The following is a 22602-nucleotide window of genomic DNA, read 5'->3' as shown; positions in this document are numbered from 1 at the left end:
CCCCCGGGCGTGCCTCCCCGGAAAAAGTGCGTTCAGTCACTGAAATGCCAATAGATACACGACAGTCTTTGGCCTAGACGAAACATCACGTTTCAACGAAGACGGCGAGATCGTTGATGCAAAGACAGGAAAAGAAGTAAAGAGGGACAAAGACTATACTAGATGCTCTCCCCGCCCCATTCCCAAGTGCCTTGATGGCCTGCGCATTTCCACTGAAGCTGCAACTGGTTGCAGGTTCAACTTCTGCCTCGTCAATTACTATGCTTCTGGTTCAGATAGCATATCTTACCACAGTGACGATGAAAGATTTCTCGAACCTGAACCCGCCATCGCGTCTTTTTCCCTCGGGGCGAAGAGGGATTTTTTAATGAAGCACAAGCCGGTCATCCCGAACGGCAATGCGGAACCAACACCAGAGACGAAACCCATAAAATTACCACTCGCAAGTGGCGATATGATACTAATGAGAGGGAAGACGCAAGGAAACTGGCTGCATTCAATTCCCAAACGCACAGGAAAGAATGCTGAGGATGGAGGAAGGATCAACATCACATTCAGGAAGGCGATGGTGAAGGCTGGGACAGAAAACTATTATCATTATAACGTTGGCACCGGCCCCGTCTATAAGTGGGATAATAGTTCACGGGAGATGAAGCTGTTGACGTTTGACGGCCGCGGATAACTATCTTCCGAACCTCATCTGTGCGTTGGCGTAATTGTATAATGCCCGTAAAAATACCTGGTACCCAACCCCCTGATTATCTTGCACGTGAAAGATTTCAGTCAGTCGTAACTGCCAGGGGGGATAGCCGGATAGCTCCACCGTTGGTCCGAACAATACGAGGAGGTCGGGCTCGCCCATAACGCTTTCGGTAATTTCGGCGTCAACCAGGTCGATGCTGATGTCGTTTGATGAGATCTTGGATCGTTGAGACATTTCCGTGAGAGTTTTTGTGAGATCAACTAAGGAGTCTCGACCATCTTCAGCTGAAAGAAGAAGGACAGAGAGGTGCTGTAAAGGCGACCCTGATGACTCGCTTGATGATGTCTTTGAAGCCGACTCCATGGACGGTATGTGAGGTGCTCGTAGTGATAATGCCGGGTGGTCAGGTCCGAAATATGATGAGAGCTTCCTTGTTACTGCTCTATGTGTTGCAGGGACGTACCCTTTGAGTATGCCTTGTAGACGTTAGCACGACCCCAGTAAAAGGACATGTTACGGACCAGTCTGTTCATATACTGAAAGCACAGGTATCCCAACACAGGCACACCAAGCTGCAATCTCCGCAACCTCGTTCACAAGCGCCTCCAGACCTGCACCTCCCCTCCCACCATCCTCAAGCTTCAGGATAACACTTAAATGCTGCGGCAACCGTGACAATCCTTTAACATCCTTTTGAATGAGCTCGGGTGTTCGATGGTGGTAGTATAGAATGGCTAGAATCCGATCCTTCACCGCATGATATGCTTGCCGGAGCCGTATATACACGGAGAAAATCGTGTGGAGCAGAGCGTAGATAAGAGCGTGTAGTTGGGTTCGAAGGAACCTCCGGAGTCCCAATCGTGAATGTGAGCTGGGTTCCTCCAAACGGATGTTTCCTTCTTTGGAGCGTTTTGATGTGGGCGGCGTTGGGAGGTATGGCTGCGATCTTGTCAGTTCTTGGCTGCAAAGAATGTTCCGTCTGCTTACCGCTATAAGTTTCTCCCTCTCTGCCGGGGTGAGGAGCTTATGGTTTGCTTTTGCATCGCGGCGGTATATGTCGAGTTCCCGCGTTGCCGGAGGCATGGTCTTGGGCTCACCAAGCGGTGGTCTGCTTCAAAATATGTAAACGCGGGTTTGTTGATGTTGCATGTTTGATCCTAAAATCTTGGAAGGCTGTGCCACCGAGACGAGGCCACCGAAGTTCGGTTCCTGCCGAGCTTCACCGCATCTAAAGTGGAAAGCTTCGACGACTGTTACGTATGCCATGAGCGACCCGCATACCTCATCAAGCTGACAGATTACTCCCACGCGAGCAGATCAACGCGAATTCGAAATATCGCGGGTTTCGATGTAGCACAGGGTCCTTGAGGGCTCCTCAGAGTTATCAATGGCTTCTCTCGATGGCAACTCCATCCACAGCGGTACTACGAGGGCGTTATTCCCAAGGGGCCCTGGCTTTACTTTGGAGAACTTCTCAAATAAGGACTTCATTGTGAGGGACTTCATCGAGGAATTGTCTGAAAGCGCGGTTCCTTCACACAGACGTTCTGGGCCCGCGAATCAGGCATTTGATCCCAAGCCGCTGATCAGAACGTTTGAAAGTATGCACGCCAACTTCGTCTCATAACATCTACTAATTTTGCGAAGATGTTCTAGCCCAACTCGCAACGTTATCGGAAGAGCTCGGCGAACAGGAGACAGAGCTCCTCACGTCCGTACGGCGCGCCGAGATCCAACACGATCAAACGCTGGGCGAGCTGGGGAGGAAGCTGGATCAATCAATAGACTCGTTTGAGAGTCTCGACGTGTCCCTGAACAACCCAACCCAGAATGGCGTGAATGGAAACGACCGAAGCGGCCGGCACGATGGAGGGGGGAATATTGCGGTACAGATCGGAGAGAGGCTGGAGGAGTTGGATAAGCAAAGGAGGCGAGCGCTGGACGCCAGTTTCTTGATACAATGCTGGACCGAAGTCAGCGAGGCTGGCCAGCTCACGTCTTTGGAAGAGATGATACGGCGGCGGGGCGGTGGCAAAGACATGGTGCGATGCGCCATAATTGCAAGACAGCTTATGAGAATGAGCCAGCGACTCGACCCGTCATCCTGGGCCCAAACAAATGGCGCGAAGAAAACCAACGGCACTTTGAACGGCGTGACAGGAAATCGGGGTCACAATACGAGGGAGATTATAGAGAAGTTCTCGGAGACTTTAGAAAAGGACTTGCTCAAGCAGTTCGATGACAGTTATCGAAGACAAAACTTTGATGACATGTTAGAATGTGCCAAGGTGTTGCACGATTTCAACGGCGGAGCGAGTGTCGTGGCTTTATTCGTCAACCAACATCAGTTCTTCATTGATCGAAGTCAGTTGATCACCGACGAAGTTACCACAGACAATGAAACCTGGGAGCGATTAGCAGATCCCGATTCGGAACCGCCAGGAGTTGAGCCAAGTCTTCAGTCACTGATAGATGAGATCAAAGTCGTGATGCAAGATGAGTCCTTCATTATAAAACGGGCTTTCCCATACTACGAGGTTGTTTTGACTAAATTCATTCAAAGAATATTCCAGCAATCTATACAGCAACGGTTGGAGATGGTTTTGGAGAAGGCAGACAGTATCTCCTCCCTGGCATTTTTACGGTCATTGCACGCCTCGAGAAGCTATATCAACAATTTAATTGAAGATCTGAAGGCACATGGCTTGACAGAACACCCAGAAGCTTGTTCTGCTCAAACAGCTTTAAGTCTTGATCACCAGTTAGACGAGTTGTTCGTTCCGTATCTTGTTGGTAACTCATATATCGACAGGGAGCGGAAAAGTTTGGAGGAACTGTATTCTTCGCTGCTTTTCAAATTCACGATATATCATTCACGACGGAAGAGGGCACCTACTGGATTTATGGCCTCTCTTGCTCAACAAGGCACGCACCTCCTGTCGTCCGCCAAGGATACCTACATAGACCGGCTGGATTCTTCCGAACTAACCCCAACTCAAAAAGCCATGATGTTGAGAGTTGCTGGTGTGCGAGATTCGGATAAGAACAAGAACGAGATCGAAGTTGTGGACGAGGATGGTGTCCTGAGTATAGAAAATGCCAAGCGTATGCTCAAATGGCTGGCTGAAGGTGTCCGAAGAGCCCTAGAGCTAGATGGTAGCACTGATACCGCCAAGGATGTCCAGGCTCTTCTCAACCTCCTCCTGGTTAGCATGGGCCAGGTATATATCGAGACAGCCCTCGACGCCACAGCCGATCAAGCAGCTGCGCAAGAAACAGCAAGAACAGAGCCAGACCTCGCATACCTCCCATCCTTACGGACAGCCATCACTATAACAAATATTATGTCCCACTTCATCACAACTGTACTTTTCCGCCTTGCGGAATCAAATACAACAGTAAAACGAGCAATGGAAACACAAACGAAGTCGGCTATTGAAAGAATCGAGTCGAAGACCAGCACCGTCATGCGAAGCACTATCGCTGTAGCCCAAAACTGGATAACAAAATTACTAGCAGGCCAGAAGAAGCTGGATTTCCGGCCAAAGGATAGTGATCTGGATGGTGGACGTTCAGGATCAGGATACTTCGAAGCCTTGGCAACACCAACGTGTCTTTCTATCTGCACCTTTCTGAGTCGAATTGCGGCACTCTCTGCTATGGCTATTGACGGCCAAAATCTCGAAGTCTTTAGCTGCGAGCTCGCTCTCAGCGTCAGAGATCTATTGTTTGAGCATTTCAAGAAATTCCAGGTCAATGCCACGGGTGGCTTGATGGTCACCAAGGACATGTCCAGGTATGTGTCGACACTGAAAGAGTTACCATTGTCGAAGGAGGTTGAAGGGAGTGTGGAAGTCTTGAGCGAGATTGGGAATTTGTTCATAATTGGGCCGGAGGCTCTTCGTGAAAGGTCAAGGAACTTTCAACCGGGTGTTGTTGCCAAGAAACTCCAGAAGGCCGATTTCAGAGCCTTCATCACGAGGAGGGATGATGCCGGAAGTGCTGGGATTCAAAGTGTACTTGCAGGGTTATGATACCATTTTGTGGACTGGCTGTATGAAGGCGTGCGGATAGGCGGACAGGCTTACTACTCATTATTCAAGGGGTGGCAAATAATCCAAATAAATATCAATGTAGAAAGTACTCTTCGGATATATGAATATGAAATCAGACCTGTTAGAACAAGACCTTTGCAGCCATAGATAAAATCAGGAAATGTGGCTTCCTTCAATGGCTGGCAATGAACTATCACGATCCCCAAATCTGCAATCCGTTCCGGAGTTGTGATTTCTCTAAGTTCATGGATGTACAACCTTTACCCAATGCGCCTGGCAATGCTACGCCCCCATAATATTGTACATATTGTACACAACATCATCATCCCCGAAAGTGCTTTCCTACAGCCTCAAGCCCGTTAAGGGAGTTGGAATCCGAATCCCGCCATACAAGTCTTGTACTTCTCGATCGTCGTCGCGCAGTCTTTCTGGGGGTCTTTGGCATTGCTGAATAGCATGCATTCATCTCGGGCGGCCTTCTCCTCCTTGCATACGCAACAAGGCTACAATACCAATCAGCAATTGCACCTAGGTGGTTTCTATTTCTGCATACCTTGGGTTGGCTAGAAGTTTGGCCTGAGGGTTTGAGATCTGCTGTTCCGGCGATGGAAGCTATAAATCGTAAGCCACAGGCCATAGACATTCTTACCTAGAATACTTACGCATTGAAATTGGTTGAGAAGCCATTATATGTCCAGGATATGCGACCGGTAGAATATGTTATTAGACAATGAAAGATGTACAGTGGAAGATGTTGTATTTGTAAGGAATCGGGTCGGGTCACGACATCCAGAAGATATCACGGAATCGACCGAGAGTTTTTCCGTTCCGGCGCTAGTGTTTTCTTAGCTTTATTGACTTCCACCACACAAGCGCTTGCCCGCTTGCCCCACCATCAACAATCGCAAATCTGCACAAAGCCGTTCGTTCTGACCCTACCCCTCTTTCCATTTCTGACAGCAATCCTTTGCAAATATGGCGACGAACTCGAAGATCTTCACTTTAGAGGGCAAAGGCCTGAAACTTGATACTGCAGCTGATGTAGAGCCACATATCAAGGCCCTGAGGGAGATGGAGGATGTCGAGGAGGTTAGATTTTTAGGCAATACTTTGGGCGTAGAAGCTTGCAAGGTGATAGGAGAGGTGTTAGAGACCAAGAAGACCCTACAGGTAAGGCTCTATGCGCCTCGCCGATTTTCTCGATCTGCCGAAAGCTAATTTATATCTTCAAGATTGCCAACCTAGCCGACATATTTACAGGACGTTTGCTGAACGAAATCCCGCAAGCACTTTCCTCGCTCCTTACCGCTCTGCTGACCCTCCCAAAACTGCACACGGTCAACCTCAACGACAATGCGTTCGGACTCAACACCCAAGCACCTCTCGTTGCTTTCCTCTCCTCGCACGTTCCTCTGCAACACCTAATTCTAAACAACAACGGTCTAGGACCACACGCTGGGATTCTGATTGCAGACGCGCTCTCCGCCCTTCATGCCAGGAAAGAAGAGGCCCGAAAAGCTGGCAAAGAAGTACCAAACCTCGAAACCGTAATCTGCGGCCGGAATCGTCTGGAGAATGGAAGTATGACAGCCTGGGCGAAGGCGTTCAGTTTGCATACTGGAATCAAGACGATCAAGATGGTGCAGAATGGTATTCGACAGGAGGGTATTACGCATCTCCTCACCGAGGGGCTACGACATGCGAAGGGTATCCAGGTTTTGGATTTACAAGACAACACGTTTACCTTGATGGGTGCCAAGGCTTTGGCGAGTGTCACCCCTGGGTGGACCGAGATCCAAGAACTTGGTGTTGGCGATTCATTACTCAGTGCAAAGGGTGGACTGGCGGTTGCCGCTGCGCTTGCGAAGGGAGAGAACACGAAGCTTGAGATTTTGAGGTTGCAGTACAATGATATTACAGCCAAGGGATTAGAAGCCTTTTCAAAGGCGGCGAAGGATGCTTTGCCAGCTCTGAAGAAAATTGAGTTGAACGGCAACAAGTTTTCTGAGGAGGACCAGTCAGTCATGCTATTAAGGGAACTGCTGGAGGCACGCAAGGAGAAGTTTGCTGGAGAAGTAGTTGTGGAAGATGAGTGGGGTCTTGATAGCTTGAGTGATCTAGAGGAGGAGAGTGAGGAGGAAGAAGAAGAGGAAGAGGAAGAAGAGGCAGAAGAATTGAGAGAGAAGCTACTTGAGGAGGCCGAAGAAGCTCAGGAGGAGCCGGTGGCGCAGAAGAAGGATAAGGATGTGGATGAGCTTGCGGAGGAGTTGAATAAGGCGACTATCTGATTCTCTGATTCTTCCCTCCGATATGAGTAACGAGAGCGGCGAGGTATTGAGCCATGTTTCATGACATGTGGAGTCGGGAAGTGGACTGCGGAGTCCTTATGAGCATTTTATGCGGCTAGTCGGTGTCATAGCGCGCATAGAGACATAGATCAATGAGAAATACCCCTCCTTTCCTTTTCCTCTTCAAGGATTTTGTCCCACTTTTCGCGTCCTTGAATTCTTTGATCTGGCCGAACGGTCGAGGCTCTGAGACGTGAATTGCGGGGTTGGCTTAAGGTTCGCATGCAGCTAACTTTATTTTCAGCATACATATATCTTCAGAGCCGGAGATCATGGCGTGTCTTTCGCAGCTGCTTATCCCTGTGTAGGCTGATCAGGGATTCCTGTCTCACAGCAAATATATAGACTTAAAGGAGTATTTTTCAATATGAAAGTTAAGGAACTTTCAAGCAACGTTTCTCTGTTTCGTTGTATCCGTGTATCTCCCCTGAGGTATAGGAAGGCTTTAATGACTTGATTCAACGTGCAGGAGCAGCAAGACGACAACCCTACCGTCTTTGAGGCGTATGAGACCCTATATGGTTTATATAAAGCCCTGGAATCATTGAGTACGCCTTGTTCACACTTCTTCGAATTTGATTGCCATGCCGAGTACAGTGGATACTATATCTCTCAAATGACTTGCCTTAGAGCGCCTTCTCTATGTCAAGGAACGTAATAAATAACCACATACGGCCTTCAAATTCGTGATCAATCACCACATCCTAGCTTAAAGCACTCTATATGAGAGTTAAAACTGCCTATACTCTCCGTCTTTCTAGTATCGTATCCTCCAAGGGCCTTCCGCTTTCACATTCTTGGGCGTCTGGACCTCCATGAGTAGAGTGTACACGTGATGTGGTCTGCGGTAAGATATTCTGGGCACCGAAACAAACCTCGAGTGCAGAAACCACAACAACTGCATGAGATTCGAAAGCCACATACACCTTCACTCTTGTGACAACTTTGTGTCTAATGAAATGTCCCCTCCAAAAGAACAGAACTGCTCTTACATGATATTCACTGCCACAGTGTCATCAAGGGAAACTCTAATAAGCTTCCAGTGCTATATATAAACCCCCCTAAGACGGTCTCGTCGAAATGGCTTCGAAGCCGAACCTCAAGAGTCAATATTCATATCACAAGTAGGTTCGGCGATACCCAAATCTATTTCGGGCAGCATTGTCGTCCTAGCCACGAGGAAGTATCTTCAACAGTTTATTTCATCAGATAAATTGCTGTCCAGTCGCACGTCGCAGTCCAAGATATGTTTAAACTGGAGGAGATGCTTTACGCGCCCGATTTGCGATACTTGGCGCTGAACCTTCTCATTCGCCCAACCCATGCACTCAAGCGCCAACCACGAGCGCAACACCAATGTCCCCACGCGCCATTGGATCATTGAAGATCTAATTTTGTGTGCAAAGATTCTTCCGGGGTTATGGTTGGTTCGCAGACTGCTTGACCATACAACATCATTGGATATCGACAGCAGCCCTGCGCAATGGCATAACGGAGAGACGCTCGCCTGACTCTTTTGGCAATTCTCTCCACATGGTTCTGGGTAATCTTTGTAGATCAACCAATACTGTGGAACCAGGTTAAGACTGGAGTACGGAGTACACGTCCAATTGTGTGGCATTAGCGCTAACAAGTGGTAGCAAAACCAAGAGGGTAAGTATAAACATCGAACCGCCCAAAAGAAGCGTGAGCTACCTTCTCTTGTCAATCTCATTCTCGTCGTTGTTGCTGCTGTTGTCGCTTGCTTTCAAAAGTCTTCGTTGATCGAAGCATACTATCGTTTTATAATATTCCCTACAAAGGTACAAGCTTGACGCTGGCCGTCTACACCCGATTTCCTACGTTCTCGTGAATTAGGGAAGCAGCATTCATCATACGGCGTTCACTGGATCGACAAAATGGCCTCGTTAGATTTCTTACCGTCTACAACATACAGACCGCCGTCATCAAATGGGCAGGTTCCCAGGAAACGGCCGTTGCTTAATACAATCGTGGAAGAAAGTGAAGGATCTGTCGTCGGGTCAGATATTGAAAGAGGTAGAAACAGATCTCCCAAGAATAGGTCCCCTAAGTTTGAGACATTCCTCTCGCCCTTGAGCGACCATTTCCCGACACCTCGAGGAAAACACTTCATGGTGGCACCCATCCCTCCTTCTGAAACGTCTTCGGACTCCGAAAGCGATTCTCCCGCTCCCTCATCGGCGCCCTGGACAAGACAGAGCTACATGACCGACAATACCGAGTTCGATGATATATACGATGTATCTTCTGATGAAGATAATGGGAAGCAGAGTGCCATCACCCGCCAGAACAGCAAGAAAAGCACTCGACAAGCCAGGCGTTCTTCCACAGGATCTACTATCAGCAGGGAGTCACTTAGTCTTGTGATCCCAGGTGGAGATCCATGGCCTGGAGTTGCTGCGTTCAAGCTCCTAAGCTCTCCTGTACCCCCCACGCCCCCTCCGAAAGTGCCGATGTCCCCCGCGATTTTCTCATATCTACAATCACAAGAAGCACCGTCATGCTCTGCACCTCCATCTCTAGATGGCAGTTTGGATTCGGAGGAGCTGGCTGCTATATCGGCTCCACCAACGCCAGATATTGGGAATGACAGCGAAGATGATGATGGCTGGGGTGGAGTACAACTACAACCGGCCGCAATGGCAACTTTACAGGCGCTATCGGGTGGAGATGATCGCGAAGATATGGTCTTTGAACACCAGCCAGAAAGAGTCATTGAATTGACCGATAATAACTCACCCGTTCGGGAGATGCAGCAAAGTCCACCTCCACTTGTCACAAACATTCACAGAAACAATTCGGTTATTCTCTCCCCAGAGCAACAGCGATCATTGAGTGCCCTTACTAGACTCGATATACCATCACCTGGAGGCTTTTTCTCTGCTTTATCACCTGGTGCAAGACATACATGGCATCTTATACCAATTACCCCGGAGCCAGCTCCACCTTCATCGACTACTGCGGAGAGCTTTTACAAAACTCCCTGGAGTGACAATTCACACCCAGTCGAGCAGATCATCGAGGTCCCCGAAATGTCTGAGACGATGTCTGATGGGATTCCCACAGCTAGACCCCTAACCGCCCAGCTTCTTTCGGACTCCCTTCTTCGGCCGGAAATTCGACATGACAATTCGGACGAGACTGTTCGTCCAACTGAACCTGAGGACATAGTTGCTGATGAAATACTTGTGGATTATGAGCCTGGATACGCTCGTAAACTCGAAAATGTGGCAGTCGCTAACCTTGACCGCACTGGCATGTGGCTAGTGGCTCAGAACAACTTCCTTGCTGAACTCATCAATCCAACTGAAGCACGCGATGATGAAGCGGCTCTTCTCAAGCGCGTTGCCAGTGTGAAGAGCCAGAAAGAACAAGCAGAGGAGGCACCTCGTCGCAAGGTGGTCCGGTTCTCCGAAATCGCGGAGAAGAACGAAGGAAACGTTGCTTGCCCCAAGCCCAAGCTTGGTCGGCAAGAGTCAGCACATTATCGTGCCTTCCAACAGTTGATCGCACGCTCTCGTTATCGCGACACTTTTGTTCATCGCATTCCAAGATTCGAAGCTCTTCAATCCCAGCGTGTCTCGTTCCCTGCCGTCCATCGTGCACGACTTCTTGGCAAGTACCAGCTCAGCGTTGTCCCAATGAGCGCCAAGCGCCGCATGTCAGCTAATGTTGCCCGCGGCGATGAGATATCTCCTGAGAATCCAGAGAAGTTGAAACGCGACAAAGAAGCCGAAGCTCTCACTCAAATGACGCCCGCGACCTGGAATGTCATGGCTGTCAAGCTTCTTAACGGCGGCCGGTTGATCGCGGCCCCTGTTGCAAAACGTCTTGCTCGACTCTCATCCATGGGCCCCAAATTGGATGGGACACCGCGAGACCGTGCCAGGATTTTAGACCTCGGTGGCCAACCAACTTGCGACTGGGCATGGCATTGCGCTTCGGAGTACCCAAACACCAAAGTTTACACCGTAACGACGAAAGCCTTGCGCCAACTCTCCAACTCCAACATTCGAGGCCCGAGGAACCATCGCCAAGTTGCTGTAGAGCACCTGACCCGACTCCCCTTCGCGGATAATCAATTTGACCTCATTTCGGCACGCGAAATCTATACTATCTTGCGCGAAAATGGCGAGCACGGGCAGGACGAGTGGGAGACTTGCCTCAGGGAGTGTATGCGTATTCTCAAACCAGGCGGCTATCTTGAATTCTCCATCATGGATTCCGATATCGTCAACGCTGGCCCCTTGGGTCTTGCAAAGAGCGTGGAGTTTGGATTCAATCTCAAGACCCTCGGTTATGATCCGTTCCCCACGAAAGCTTGGCTAGGCAGACTCCGAAAGGCTGGGTTCGTGGGAATCAAGCGCGCATGGGTATTCTTGCCGATGGGAGCGAAGGTTGAGAACAAAGTGCAGAACAGAGATAGTATGGGCGTTGAAATCAAATTGGAATTAGAGGCTATTGTTAGTGGAAGTACCGAGAGCGCAGCAAGTGTGTGCGGCATCGTGGGAGGCTGGGCATGGGAGAAGTGGTTGTTGAGGTGCAAAGTTCAGACTGTAGGGGATGAGGCGAAGCTTGATGGGATCCAGGATATCATCGAGGAGGGGAGAGCCTGTGGTGCTGGGTGGAGGACTATTAGCGGCTGGACTAGGAAACCGGTTAAGATGTAAGTAAGGTTTTGGAGGGTTGGGATATGGGTGATTGCGAACTGGGCATGGCGTGGTTCCTTTTTTGAATTTTGGACAATTGATGCGTGTATGGGATCCTGAATGTATGATATACCCGGGTGATAGTTCAATATGAGCAGGAATTGCATGCCACTACCTACCTACCTACCTTTGCCTTACCTTATGTCAGGGGCGACGTTTGGTGTCATGTGATATATAATTTTGTTGCACGTCGTAACGTTGGCTTTCGTCCAAACTCCTCCAGAAAGACCTTGATACGCGAGACATAATTTTGTTGCACATCGTACTTCTGAACTGGAGCTTTCGTCCGAACTCCTCAAGAAGGTCTTGATCATGTGATCAGCGAGTAAATCTCGTGACTTGATTGATTTGATTACTCAGCATGTCTAGGTGAGCTCACTTCAAGTCTTCAACAGTATCAGTCTCATCTATCAGTAGTCTCATTACATTCTACAGTATATGTGTTTATTAGAGATGGCAATGATATTGATACTTAAGATAAGTTCCTTCCATATCAATACCAAGAGCCACAGATTTCTCTCCAAGCATTCAAGCAATAACACCCCCACCCCCATTTCTGGCTGGAATCCGACCATCATTATTCCCAAAACAGTTCTACGCTGTGCAGAACCCCCCCTTGCCCAAGAGAGCTTCGATATGAGGCCCTTCCAGATCCCGATATCTTCTACATTCCCATTCTTACTGAAAGGAATTATTCCTCATCTATGTTACAAGCTCCTATTGTACAGATCCCAAACACTCACACGTTGCTGTAGAACTCGGGTCTTGTTAGGGTATCCCCGCACCAAGTAAGGTAGGTAACCTTTGTAGGTAAAGCTGGCTTTGGGAGCGTTTATTTTTTAATTTTCGTAAGAATAATTGACGCTTTGATTTGTTTGGAGTTTTGTGTGTAATACATGCTTACGTCTGAATTGCTGGGTATAGGATCGGATTTTCAGTGTTTGTTAGTAACGTAGAGGCATTGAAAGCTCTATACGTTGCCTTATTATCATTGTATGATTGATCTCTCTTGCACCTCGGGAGTTGAGTGGGTGTTTTGATTTTAAATACTGCTTTCAACCTGTCTGTCAATGCCCTTTTCAGCCCCAATCCTCAACATGATTATAACAGCCCCTTTATTGACAGTGAGGGCGATTATACATTTACTCAAAAAGATTCCTGGTAAGAAGGTAGGGTTCGATTTGTTTTAAACCCTTTTCTTTAATTCCAATTCTGAGATAGAGAGGTAAGTAAGCCAATATATATACACACACATTCTACGCACCACCCAAGGGAAGAAAAGCCCCTATCCCACAAAGAAACCGCGCCCCTGAACATCCCTCCCTACACATTCTCCCTCTTCCTCAGACCAATCCAGCACTCAAGCGGTTTTCTCAAGAAGCCCTCGCGCGTCTCCAGGACCTCCTGATGCAGTTCGAACTCGTACCTATGGAAAGTAGTCGCGACGATCAGGGCCAGTTCCATCTCAGCGACGTTGCGACCGACGCAGCTGCGTGGCCCGTAGCTGAAAGGGATGAAGGCGTTCTTTTGCTCCTCGGTGAGGTGGTCCCAGCGGTCGGGGACGAAATCGTCAGCATCGTCGCCCCAGATCTCATGAGAGTGGTGAATGGTGTAGGCCGGGACGGAGAGCACGGTGTTGGGCGGGAAGTGATGGCCTAGGATGTGAATGTTGGAGGATGGGGGGACGATGCGGGGGAGGCCGAGGGAGGAGGTGCTGTGGATGCGAAGCGTCTCGTTGATCACATTTCTTAGGTAGGGGAGATCCTTGACCATGTCGTAGGTCGGGATGGCGGTGCCTTGCGGGATGGCGGCGTCGAGCTCCTTTTGGAGCCGGACGAGCACACCGGGGGTCTTGGTCACCCAGTACATGATGGCGCAGGAGGTGTTGGAGGTCGTGTCGGAGCCGGCGATGAGCTGGGTGAGCGCTTCGGCCGTGAGCTCGGAGCGGCCCAGCTTAGCTCCTGTCTCGTCTTTCCCTTCCATGAGTCGGGCCAGCAAGTCAACGCGTTCGGTGTCCTGCTTGCCATCCAGACGCTGAGATACGCGGGCCACTGCCATACCAGCTAGGTTCTCCACGGCGGCCACACCCTTGGAGAAGAATGGATCAGGGAGCCACTTGGCGTAGGGTATCAGGTTTGGGAGACAGCCCAATGTGCCTGAGACTTCCCCTCTACGATTCAGGACTTCGACTGCGGGTGCGTAGGTGATTGGCGAATCGGGGGTCATTTGGATTTCCGTGATATCCTTACCCTTCTCCAACATACCGAAGGGAGCACCGAACGCGAGATCCCCGATGATGTCAAATGCAAGATAATTGAACCAGTGTAGGCAGTCGAGCTTGACAAACCGGCCATGCCCGTTATTGCTGATGGCGTCCCATTGCCGCACGAAGGTCTGGAGGTTCTGGTTCATGTAGGTCTCGAACTGGCCGATGCTCTTAGTGGAGAAGGTATGGGAGATAGTCTTGCGTTTCCGCGTGTGCTCAGCACGATCCCTTGTATTGAAGAGACCACGCTCAATACTGACAAAGGCATCGTAATAATCACTGCCTACGTCAGCTCCCCAGCTTCAAAACCGGAGTGAGTATATATAGAGGCAACCCACGATTTCAAAAATCCATTTCCGTGGCCGTATATGATGGGGATGGCAGACAGATCCGCGACGCTGACATGGTTGGGCTGGATCCTCACAAGCTTCCCATACTTCTTGTGCGCCTCGTGCACACTCTTATATCTTTTGCCCTGCCGGCTCTGCAGCAACAGCCAGAGATTCGTGAACTTGGCTGCGAAGGGCCCGGGGATGTCCCGTATCCCTGTATTGGAAGTGAGGTAAGGGATGAGGAAGTAGAGCGCGAGCGCGACAGGGATCGTATAGGGCGAGATCAAGAAATCGAGGACAGCCATGGTGAAGCGCGAGAGAAGCTGTTGAAAAGGCGAAAAATCGAGGAGGTTCTCTCACTCAATCCAGAGCTGGTCGTCGCGAGTTGGGCCTTCTCCCTGAGACAGAAACTTGGCCATATAAGTAGGTAGACACGCTGGCTCGCCTCTGTTGTATTCATGTATCAAGTATCATGTATCTTATGCCGGCACCACAGGTCGGCTGTCAAGACACGCGGTGCATTTCCCCGCAGAGCGACAATGCGGAGGCGGAATGATGGAACAATGATGGCCCACATCACCCAACGTCCCCCACCAAAACCCCGGATCACGGCACCTGGCTCCAAGTACCAATCAACACCCTATCAGAAATCCCCTCTGCCCGGGGATGCCTCGGTGTTCGCTCTAGCGGACCGAGCTCGACGGCGACACGGTGGGGATTGCAGAAATTGATTTGATGGGAGACTTCCCTTCTTCAACAACCGTGGTTGTTGCTGGGGACCCCCCCGTGTCATCTCTTTTCACTCGGCCAATCCAGCCTGGGCGATTGAAGTTCCTGATTCCTAGGGTTCAGTGCGGTCGGGTATACGGTTAGGGAAGGTATATTCTTGACAATGGGTTGGTGTGGGAATGGTGCTTAATACAGGTGGATAGATGACTTTGCTCCATCACCTCCAAATATAATACCAGCCTCGGCATAAGGTATATTCAGAATATGCCGCTGTAGATTCGATGTTTACACATTATGCTACAACATCCTTACCAAGAGCCTGCCTCTCTATATGTCCTACTGCGAAAGAAGACTATTCTTAGATACCTACCTATAAGCTACCCTGCCAACCTTACCTACATACATTCCTTGCGTAATATTCTACCCTAGGTCCAATCATGCCAGCGGAAACCTCCCGCGAATAGTCCTGGAAGCGGTTCTATTGGCAATGACCTTCCCTGTCCTCAACCCTCGCGGCACCTCTCACGGCACTCACTCTAAATGCACTCTAGATGAATGGCAATTCTAGGGCAAAACAGAAGGGCATGATGGCATTTGCCTAAAACGTCAGATGGTAGGAACAGCCTTCTTGACTTGTTGGCAAGAGGCTAAGATATGTTTGAAAAGAATACCTGTTGAAACACTGATGTCTTTGTATTTCTGGTCATGTTCTCATGTCGGTATCTTGCCACAAGTAGCTCTTCTGATAGCCTTCTCCTGTCCCTCTGTGCATATCGACTGTAAAAGAGTCGTTTTGGGACTCGCTTAGTTCCTGAACAAGGGGGGGCTTCATAGGAGCACCAACACATCACGTGCCTAAGCCCCGCGAGTCCCAAGTTCGGTCACTTATCACAGTTTCCCTCTTCTCTTCTCGACTGCTTCTCTCAACTTGGAAATCACATCTGCGGGGTCCTTTGCCCCAAACACAGCACTCCCAGCCACAATCACGTTTGCTCCAGCGTCAGCAGCCTGGTCAATGGTTCCAGGTCCCAATCCACCATCGACCTCGATGTTCAGATCCGGGTATCGTTTTCTAAGTTCTGCGACCTTGGGCAGTTCGGATGCCATAAACTTCTGTCCACCAAATCCTGGATGAACCGTCATAACCAGAACCATCTAAGACCATCAGTATAAGCCCTCACACCCAGAGTACTAGCAGACTTACATCTGGACGGTCTTTCTCATCTGGACTCTCCAGAATGTCCCACAAAACATCAACCTTCGTCTCAGGCTTGATCGCAATCCCAGCCAACATGCCGCAGTCATGAATATATCTAATCATTTCCTTTGGATTCGTCTTCGATTCGCTCGTAGCCTCGGGGCTTTCGGCTGCCGTGCTAGAGATAGCGGCTTCATAGTGGAAACAATATAAATCGCATCCAGCCTTTTGGAACTCCTTGACCCATTTCTTTGGCTAAATTACAGCAGCCATCAGTCCAAGGTTCCTCTTCTATTTGATGAAATGCGGGACGGTACCTCTGCAATCATCATATGGCAGTCAAAAGTCCCCTTTCCGTGTTTGGTCGTCGGCTTCTGCACATGGCTTCGAATCTTGGTCACGACCGGTGCCCCGAATGTGATATTGGGCACGAAATGCCCATCCATTATGTCCACATGTAGCCACTGTATGATTCGGGGAGTCAGTAAATACTCAAGTGGGACGGCACAAGAGCGGGGTGAATTCGGGACTTGTCTCATCGTAAGATCCCAATATATCCCAGAAACAATGCAACAATCCCAGAAGAGGAAACGGGAATCCTTACATCAGCACCTTGCCCAATTGTGTCTGAACATGCTTTTCCCAGCGCTGCGAAGTCCGCGGAGAGAATGGAGGGTGCGATGATGGCAGATGGAGACATGGCGGGGGCGAGACTCGGAGAATTCTCAAGTGTCTATGGATTTCCAAAGATCTAGAAAGAATGTGCAACAGTCCAACTCGTAGTTGCGGAGAAATATCGAGTATGCGGGGTAGCTTTCAACAACTTGGCGGGATGTTTTTTCAGTTGACGCTGTCGTTGGTAAGGTAATAAGGCCCCAAAAGACTTATCTTATCTTAGCTTAGTTGCTTACTCACCCCTACGTAACTCGTCGGAGTATATATTACTCCCCGCGGAATATCTATTATTGCTCCGCGGGGTATTGGTATGGGTTGGATCCTACACATAGAACCCATTCCATGGGGTCCATTGCGCAGCCTAGCACTGATGTAAGTCTGTAGATTCCAGAGTGCTGTCACTGTACAGTGTTAAGCTACCTACCTTACTTGCCTTATATATAGCACCGAATCAGGGACGTCGCCTGTTACTTTTGGCGCGATGATCCCTTTTCATTGGTCCAATATCTGTAGAAGTCTAGAGTAGTAAAATAGTGAGTCCTCATCAACAAACAGCATAATCAACGGTCGCTTAGCTCAGTTGGTTAGAGCGTGGTGCTAATAACGCCAAGGTCGCGAGTTCGACCCTCGTAGTGACCATAATTCATTTCTTTTTTGTTTTTTAAAATTTTTACTTTTGACAGCCGGACTCGTCAGACACTCAAGTTCCCAATCGCCCGATCCTTAATGTACTTCAAAAAGCCCAGTAGAGGAATGTCATTTTTGCTTCTCCCTCTAATTTATATGGATTGTGCTGGCCACCCATATCTCAACCATCTTTGCCATTGTACAAGATGGAGTATCATTCCGTCTGTGATGCGGAAAATCACTCCCCGTGATCCCCTAGTACGGGATGGTACGCAAGACACCACCTACCTAGGTACTAGTGGAACATGAATACAGCCAGGAAGACGGTGACTACTGCCTAGCAGTATGGGTTGGACAACTAGCAGCTCAGTGTTGAAAAATTCTAATATTCGTATCTGGTTTTCTCTCACCCTGGAGGTCATTTAATGATAGACTTGATATATTCGTTAAGATCGTACAATTGCCAACCCGGGCGTGTATGTTTGAAGGGAACCAGGTCGAAAGCCGACTCATATGTCAAATGTGAGCGGCAACACAAAGCTCTATGCTATGCAACTCGTCCGAACAAGAGTGCCCGCCTCCTTTATCTGCTCAAGATCTCATGGTCTAGGTAGATAGCCAGCATCTCAATCCGAATCACTTTGCTCTGAATCCGGAAAGCCATTAAAGACTTCCTCTTCACTGCTCTCAAGCGAAACCATATTCTCCTCGCCATTTCCCTCCTCCTCGTCTCCATCTTCAAGATCACGAACACCGAACGCGCCTGCAATGTCCCATCTGTCACCCTCCGCTTTCTTACTTACGTACTTCACGAATTTCAAGATCCCGCTGTCCCGCAACACTATACTCATCTTATTCCAGCTCGCCGGCATCGAGAACAGGACATTGTCGTCATCAGGGTCTGAGGACGTTTTGTAGATTGCAGCGTCGCCGTTCGATGAGGAGTCGTCGTCGTCGCCAGCCATGTAGACTTCGTGCCCGCCGACGTCATCTGGTTCTTCTTCCGAGTTCTCAGTCGTTTCTTTCTTGTCATTGGACTCGGTCGATTTCTCAGAGGGCTTCCCATTGGGTTTCTTCTCCCCATTCTCCCCGTCCTCCCCTTCCTTCTCCTCTTTCTCCTCATCATCTTCATCCTCTGAGTCGGAGTCAACTCCCCAGCCACCCGTAGGCGTAAGTCCAAGGCTGATTTCCAATCTCGATTGCCCATCGTGACTAGTTGCGAGCGCATAATCTTGACCTTTGCGGAAGCGTCGGGCCAGGATATCGTAATTCTCGATCTCGCATTCGGTGGCTATTTCGAGCCAGCGGCGGAATTGACGGCTTGGTAGGAAGACTTCGAGCAGTTCCTGAATTGGATTCATTTCTGTAGTGTCGCTTGTGGTCTTCTCTGTGGATGGCTGTTGGTAAAGAAACCGGTGCTTGTGTGGTGGTTTGGCGACTTTCCACGAGGTGCTTTTTTCAATCTCGGCGCTGTCATCTGGTAAGGGGGCTGTTTCCTGTGCTTCGATGTACGAGCGGACTTTGTCGGCAAATTTTTTGGATAAGAGGCCATCGAGCGTAACACTTGATAGACCGAGGAAACGTTCCGAAACTTGTTCCAGGGTATCAGGAGTCAAATATGTCGGCGCCATGTATTTGAGCAAGAATTCTAGATCGGCCTCCTCAAGACCCTTTTCTTCATTCGGCTCCGTAGGAGCTTCAACAGTAACAGGCTGCTGTTGAGGGAAATCATACCGATCCGGATTGCCCTGGAGTTGCATCAAGCTGCTGTTTTTGCCCCACTTCTCCTCTGCACCCTCAACATACCCCTCCTCCCCGATCTGTGGAATATGATACCACCCACTGATCGCCATCCTAATTCGTCCTCCCTCTTTCTCCAACTCCTCCTTAGTGCTGGCATGATAAACCTCTTCCACATCATGGAAACTCTCGCCGGGCTGGACAGCAAAGAAACTCAACTGGTTCCAAGCCGGCGGAATCACTTTCGAAAAGTCTGGACTGGGGGTCTTGGTCTTTTCTCCTGTTTCATCCTCGAACGTTTTCGTAGGGTATAATCGAAGAGCACCACCCCATTCGGCTTTCCACGGTATGTCTGGGTCTGTGAGATAGAGGATGTAGCTGACGCGCCGACTCCCAATCACGTCGTCATGGCACAGCAAATGGCAACCAGGCGTGTAAACATTGATAGCCATATCCGTCTTCCTGCCACTTAACTCCCCAGACCCCGTAATCTCGGAGACATATTTCCGGAACGTCTCCGAGTACAGCGCATCCCTCAGTCTCAGGAGACTGGGCAGCTTTTCGAGCGCAGCATCCTCTAAGCCATCGAGATTGGCCAGATCACCCGATTGATGGATTTTATAAATGTCGGTTTCTTTGGGAGTGAAGTGCACGTTCTCGCGGATTTCATTGCGGACAGAGCGTAGAAGGGTGTCGTTGATCAAGGAGTTAATCACGCCATGCTTGTATGGTTCTGATTCCGCATACTCTGCTGTATATTTCTGCAAAACATCCTTGGCAAACAGTCCCTTACGGAAACTGTTCAACACCTCCTCTTCCGAGAGAACTATTTCCCACAAATGTTAGAATATACGTATTCGCCGGCGAAAATTGTTGCATACCCGTCTTTGCACGTTTCTTGAGAATACCCTTGCCATTGTGGCTATTGGTTTGTGATTCGGCTTTCCTCTTCATCTTGATACCTTGCGATGATATAAGAAATGAATGGGATGATAGTGTTTGCAAAGAGGTGGGCATCAGCTCGGCTCAGCTCCTTTCTATCCTTTTTTTCTTGGTGGAGCGAAAATCTGCCGCTCCTCACCGCCTGATCATTACCTAGCGCGTATGACCGCTGCCGAAGCGCTGTTTGGGATTCATGGGGTAAAGGGGTATGCGGCTGGATTGTCTCCGACTGGAACCTTGAAGCGTCACGCTATAAATTCCTTGCAGTAATATGTGCATAAGCGCTCTGAACTCTCTATGGCTGCTCACTCTTCTTCTATGCAATAGCCATGCATCGGGTTGCGAATATATTGCGCTCCTTAGTGTTGGCTACGTTGTCGGTCTATGTGACAATCTACCACCGGAGATACACAGCCTGACATCCAACTAGGACTCTAGGACCCTCCCGAAGATCCACCACTTTGTTGAAGAATCTTTTGAGTGGCAGATATGTGCTTGTCACGTGCACGTATGCTCCCGGAGGGGCGGAGGCGGGGACGAAGGGTCCAACTCACAATCCGTAAATCTAGAGGGCTTTGAAGCTTACGGCCTTGCTAAAGTATAATGGTTTTCTCAGAAGTAGTCTATTATCCTTTTTAACTACCTCGATCCGATGCCCGTAGATCATCACCTCCCAGGCTATAATCGAATGCTACGCCTCAAGTTCATAGCAACCACCAACGCCAGACCATGCCCATGCCCCACCCTCATAACTTCATCCCTTAGATACAAAACTCCAACTGAACCAGCCCCATTAACCCAAAGCATTACCTCTTGCCCCCCTTCCTAGTTCCCATCTTCTCAATCTTATCCTTCCCCGGCTGATACGGCGCCGCCACCCCCATATCTTCCCGTCTTCTCTGTCCCTCGCCACCAAATGCCAAGCTCCCATCCGGTTGTAATCTTTGTGGCATCCCTTCCGTAGGTCGTGCCTGCTGATCCTTATGCAATTTATCCAGGCTCTCCCCGACCACGGCATACTGCGTCCAATTTATTGGTGGACAACGGACGATATTCTGGGGTCTTGGAAGTTTCCCCCACTTTTCTGCCTTTTCTTTTCCCTTCCCTTCTCCCTCCAGCCCCTCCACTTTCTCTCCCTCTCCATCCTCATCCTCGGATGAATCGTCTTGCGACGGCGCGAAAAGGGAATCTGACTTGGTCGCAACCTCGCCTGCAGCCAGAGCTCTAGCAAAACCTTCGGGATCGTCCATCGCTTTCCCCTTTATCCGGTGCAAGGTCTGGATATCTGCCGTCGCATTGCGCGCCTGGATCTGCAAGATGCTAATTGCGGATTTTAGGGCGAGCGCATCGGGGTTCTCGTCTAGTTTTATTGGTACTGGTGGCGGCTGAGGGATCGCAGTCTGCGGAGGTTGAGAGTGAGTGTATGTTTGGCGTGGCGGCAAAGTGTTCTGGGTATGGGGGGAGGGATTCTGGGAGGGGCTTGTAGAGGTGGCGAGGCGCGCATGGCCCAGAGTCGGGGTTATTGGGGAGTATGGAGGCCGCACGGGCGAGGCAGAGCGGGAATGGGACTGGGATTGGGAGTGCGAGGTCGAGTTCGGCGACGTCGTGTGTGAAGGGGAGGTATCGACTGTCAGGCCGGGCATTTTGATGTTGGATTTGGGTTTGGATTTGCGAGGCATTGTGGAGCAGATCGGCCTGTGAATGGGACCCGGGGGGGTTGGCGGAGAATATTTGATCCGACAGGGGCGTTGATCTATCAATGAGCTGATAGACGATATCTTGCAGAGGATGCACCTTAAACTGTGGAAGACTTGGCATCAGCAAAACTCGATGTGAGGATGTTTGGGATGCTCACCAGTAAGATTACTCTGAGCAGATGAAGGGCACTGAATTGTTATGGAACTTCGCTTGGTTTGAGTGAAAGGGTTTTGCTCGCCACATTAGTCAGCGGATATCAGTCAGTCCTTTGACAACATCTGAGTCTGATAAATGCTGTTATGGTGGAGAGCACATCGAGGTGCGCAGAGTTCGAGATGGCAGTTAAGTGTGAGGTGAGGCTCTTCTTTGGCCCAGCCTAACCGTTCTGGAATGATAGGCGCAGCATGGCCATCTTAGCAGGCAGCAACCAGCCGCTACGAATGTCTTGTAACCCTCTCGTCAAATGGCTCCCCGTATCGTAGTTGTACAGATGATAGCAGGAAGTAGAAGCCATATACTGTTTTCCCACTTAAAAGAGATCTGAGTTGTCCAAAACAGA

At 49.6% G+C, this 22602-nt stretch overlaps 10 protein-coding genes across 10 annotated transcripts in view; 4 read left to right on the top strand and 6 right to left on the bottom strand.

The window, feature by feature from the left end:
- The window catches only part of M430DRAFT_199058 (hypothetical protein), a 1961-nt gene extending 782 nt beyond the window's left edge, over positions 1 to 1179 (top strand). The window contains exon 3 of the mRNA XM_024864182.1: positions 55 to 1179. Coding sequence (XP_024723763.1) covers positions 55 to 682 — 628 coding nt within the window. The 3' untranslated portion in view covers positions 683 to 1179. The remainder of the gene's footprint in view (positions 1 to 54) is intronic.
- M430DRAFT_96197 (hypothetical protein) lies at positions 683 to 1786 on the bottom strand (the record flags this gene model as incomplete). Its single annotated transcript, XM_024869933.1, has 3 exons — positions 683 to 1179; positions 1225 to 1642; positions 1691 to 1786. The coding sequence occupies 3 exons, from the start codon at positions 1784 to 1786 to the stop codon at positions 683 to 685; spliced, it is 1011 nt and encodes a 336-aa protein (XP_024723762.1).
- Positions 1787 to 1964: 178 nt separating this feature from the next.
- Positions 1965 to 4878, top strand: M430DRAFT_63769 (hypothetical protein). The gene is made up of 2 exons (XM_024869077.1): positions 1965 to 2304; positions 2351 to 4878. Exons 1-2 carry the CDS (start codon positions 2091 to 2093, stop codon positions 4735 to 4737), a joined length of 2601 nt encoding a protein of 866 aa, XP_024723761.1. The 5' UTR covers positions 1965 to 2090; the 3' UTR covers positions 4738 to 4878.
- A 43-nt stretch (positions 4879 to 4921) lies between these two features.
- M430DRAFT_32968 (hypothetical protein) lies at positions 4922 to 5509 on the bottom strand. Its single transcript, XM_024866267.1, has 3 exons — positions 5421 to 5509; positions 5312 to 5370; positions 4922 to 5261 (listed from the first exon to the last, which is right to left on the bottom strand). The coding sequence occupies exons 1-3, from the start codon at positions 5443 to 5445 to the stop codon at positions 5118 to 5120; spliced, it is 228 nt and encodes a 75-aa protein (XP_024723760.1). The 5' UTR covers positions 5446 to 5509; the 3' UTR covers positions 4922 to 5117.
- A 145-nt stretch (positions 5510 to 5654) lies between these two features.
- Positions 5655 to 7046, top strand: M430DRAFT_63767 (hypothetical protein; the record flags this gene model as incomplete). The annotated part of the gene is made up of 2 exons (XM_024869076.1): positions 5655 to 5928; positions 5991 to 7046. The coding sequence occupies exons 1-2, from the start codon at positions 5734 to 5736 to the stop codon at positions 7044 to 7046; spliced, it is 1251 nt and encodes a 416-aa protein (XP_024723759.1). The 5' UTR covers positions 5655 to 5733.
- A 1628-nt stretch (positions 7047 to 8674) lies between these two features.
- Positions 8675 to 11948, top strand: M430DRAFT_39283 (hypothetical protein). Its single transcript, XM_024867305.1, has 2 exons — positions 8675 to 8697; positions 8747 to 11948. The coding sequence occupies exon 2, from the start codon at positions 9005 to 9007 to the stop codon at positions 11795 to 11797; it is 2793 nt and encodes a 930-aa protein (XP_024723758.1). The 5' UTR covers positions 8675 to 8697; positions 8747 to 9004; the 3' UTR covers positions 11798 to 11948.
- A 1166-nt stretch (positions 11949 to 13114) lies between these two features.
- M430DRAFT_133351 (hypothetical protein) lies at positions 13115 to 14751 on the bottom strand. The gene is made up of 2 exons (XM_024862294.1): positions 14441 to 14751; positions 13115 to 14381 (listed from the first exon to the last, which is right to left on the bottom strand). Exons 1-2 carry the CDS (start codon positions 14737 to 14739, stop codon positions 13160 to 13162), a joined length of 1521 nt encoding a protein of 506 aa, XP_024723757.1. The 5' UTR covers positions 14740 to 14751; the 3' UTR covers positions 13115 to 13159.
- A 1300-nt stretch (positions 14752 to 16051) lies between these two features.
- M430DRAFT_95455 (hypothetical protein) lies at positions 16052 to 17061 on the bottom strand (the record flags this gene model as incomplete). The annotated part of the gene is made up of 4 exons (XM_024869892.1): positions 16052 to 16318; positions 16368 to 16616; positions 16679 to 16825; positions 16966 to 17061. 4 exons carry the CDS (start codon positions 17059 to 17061, stop codon positions 16052 to 16054), a joined length of 759 nt encoding a protein of 252 aa, XP_024723756.1.
- A 997-nt stretch (positions 17062 to 18058) lies between these two features.
- On the bottom strand, positions 18059 to 20357 carry M430DRAFT_55963 (hypothetical protein; the record flags this gene model as incomplete). The annotated part of the gene is made up of 2 exons (XM_024868573.1): positions 18059 to 20229; positions 20285 to 20357. The coding sequence occupies 2 exons, from the start codon at positions 20355 to 20357 to the stop codon at positions 18290 to 18292; spliced, it is 2013 nt and encodes a 670-aa protein (XP_024723755.1). The 3' UTR covers positions 18059 to 18289.
- Positions 20358 to 21014: 657 nt separating this feature from the next.
- M430DRAFT_133342 (hypothetical protein) lies at positions 21015 to 22434 on the bottom strand. The gene is made up of 2 exons (XM_024862293.1): positions 22201 to 22434; positions 21015 to 22145 (listed from the first exon to the last, which is right to left on the bottom strand). The coding sequence occupies exon 2, from the start codon at positions 22022 to 22024 to the stop codon at positions 21152 to 21154; it is 873 nt and encodes a 290-aa protein (XP_024723754.1). The 5' UTR covers positions 22025 to 22145; positions 22201 to 22434; the 3' UTR covers positions 21015 to 21151.
- Between the last annotated feature and the right edge of the window lie 168 nt (positions 22435 to 22602).

This window comes from Amorphotheca resinae, assembly GCF_003019875.1.
Source record: "Amorphotheca resinae ATCC 22711 unplaced genomic scaffold M430scaffold_2, whole genome shotgun sequence".
Lineage (NCBI taxonomy): Eukaryota > Fungi > Ascomycota > Leotiomycetes > Helotiales > Amorphothecaceae > Amorphotheca > Amorphotheca resinae.
This window is presented reverse-complemented; position numbering and strand designations above follow the sequence as displayed.